Source organism: Vulpes vulpes, chromosome 11 (assembly GCF_048418805.1).
Source record: "Vulpes vulpes isolate BD-2025 chromosome 11, VulVul3, whole genome shotgun sequence".
NCBI lineage: Eukaryota > Metazoa > Chordata > Mammalia > Carnivora > Canidae > Vulpes > Vulpes vulpes.
Genome location: NC_132790.1, coordinates 18,319,084 through 18,320,817, shown reverse-complemented (window position 1 = coordinate 18,320,817; position 1,734 = coordinate 18,319,084). Strand labels below are relative to the sequence as shown.

The following is a 1,734-nucleotide window of genomic DNA, read 5'->3' as shown; positions in this document are numbered from 1 at the left end:
TAATTTTTAAAAATCAAGAGGACATGTGTTGCCCATCATGGTGACAAAGGTTTAAAATCTGATAAGATTTTGGGTCTATGGGAAAACCAGAATTTGTGTACAGTATTGTTGGGAGTGTGACTTGATGCAACTTACTTGGAGGTCGATTGTTCAGTCTCCATCAAAAGAGAAAATGAATGAGCTCCAACTTCTCTGAGTCTGTTATTGCAGATTAAAGCCCCATGGCTAATGATGGTCTTTAACCATTGGGATGGTAAAGCCAAATTTCTGTCATCAGGTACTGGAACAAAGAGGTAAGAAGCTTTTGTTTTTGGTCTAATCATTTTGAAGCCATATTTCTTCTTTTTTCCAACATGAGAGAGAACAAAATGGCAAGAGGCAACCGTACCACAGTGACAGAATTTGTCCTTATGGGATTCACAGACCGCCCAGAGCTTCAGCTTCCCCTCTTTGTGGTGTTCCTGGCAATGTATCTCATCACCTTGGTGGGGAACCTGGGCATGATTCTTCTCATCAAGGTGGATTGGAGGCTCCATACCCCCATGTACTATTTCCTCAGCCACCTGGCATTCATCGATATCTGTTACTCATCTTCCATTGGGCCCAAGATGCTACAAAACTTATTGGTGAAGAAAAAAACCATCTCCTTCTCAGGCTGCTTTGCCCAACTGTACTTTTCCAGTGCTTTGGCCACTACTGAATGCTTCCTCTTGGCCACGATGGCCTATGACCGCTACATGGCTATCTGCAACCCGCTGATTTACACAGCCATTATGACTCAGCGGGTCTGCAAGGAGTTGGTGGTAGGGGTCTACACCTACGGCTTCTTAAACTCTGTAATACAAACAGTTCTGACATTCCAGTTGTCTTTCTGTGACTCCAACATCATCCACCACTTCTACTGCGCTGACCCTCCTCTCCTTGCCCTCTCCTGCTCTGACACCGGCAACAAAGAAAAGCAGCTCTTGATCTTCTCTGCAGTGAATCTTACTGGATCCCTCCTGACTGTCCTCATCTCCTACATTTGCATCCTCTTTGCCATTATAAAAATCCAGTCTTCCGAAGGCAAATGTAAAGCCTTTTCCACCTGTGCCTCTCACCTCACTGTGGTCATCATCTTCTATGGAACGTTGTTTTTCATGTATCTACAGCAACCTAAAGCAGGGGATTCGTGGAAGTACAACAAAGTGGTCTCTGTGTTTTATAGTCTTGTAATTCCCCTGCTCAACCCCCTGATCTATACCCTGAGGAACACAGAAGTAAAGGACACCCTGAAAAAGATGCTACAGGGCAGAGGGCCATAGCCAGTGAGTTGTCAGAATGTAGCTTTGGGAAAGTACAATACGCTGAGACAGCATAACCAACGTGATTGAAATTTAGCAGGTCCATTGCCGTTCAGTTAAGCCAGCTTGGATTTTTTTAAAGACCAAAAATACCGGGGCCACTTGCTTGACTTGATGATATTGAATCCAACCAATTATCATTGGTTAATCAGAATCGATTTACAACCGACACTGTTAAAAGCTACATCCTTCATGTGTTGAAAATGAAGTCACTTACTACCAACTAGGTAATAACATGAGTTCTAAATTTTATTTTTTTAAAAGACTTTATTTATTTATTTATTCATGAGAGACACACACACACACAGAGAGAGAGAGAGAGAGAGGCAGAGACACAGGCAGAGGGAGAAGCAGGCTCCATGCAAGGAGCCCAATATGGGACTCAATCCCG

The 1,734-nt window shown here is 43.4% G+C and overlaps 1 protein-coding gene across 1 annotated transcript; it reads left to right on the top strand.

Annotated features, from left to right (window-relative positions):
* The first annotated feature begins 353 nt into the window (after positions 1–353).
* Positions 354–1,304, top strand: LOC112927013 (olfactory receptor 5M5-like). The gene has a single exon (XM_026008150.2). It carries the CDS (start codon positions 354–356, stop codon positions 1,302–1,304), a length of 951 nt encoding a protein of 316 aa, XP_025863935.2.
* Positions 1,305–1,734: the final 430 nt, after the last annotated feature.

What these genes read in the sequence shown, in the direction of transcription:
- LOC112927013 (XM_026008150.2), top strand. Translation starts at nt 354, where the DNA reads ATGAGAGAGAACAAAATGGCAAGAGGCAACCGTACCACAGTGACAGAA.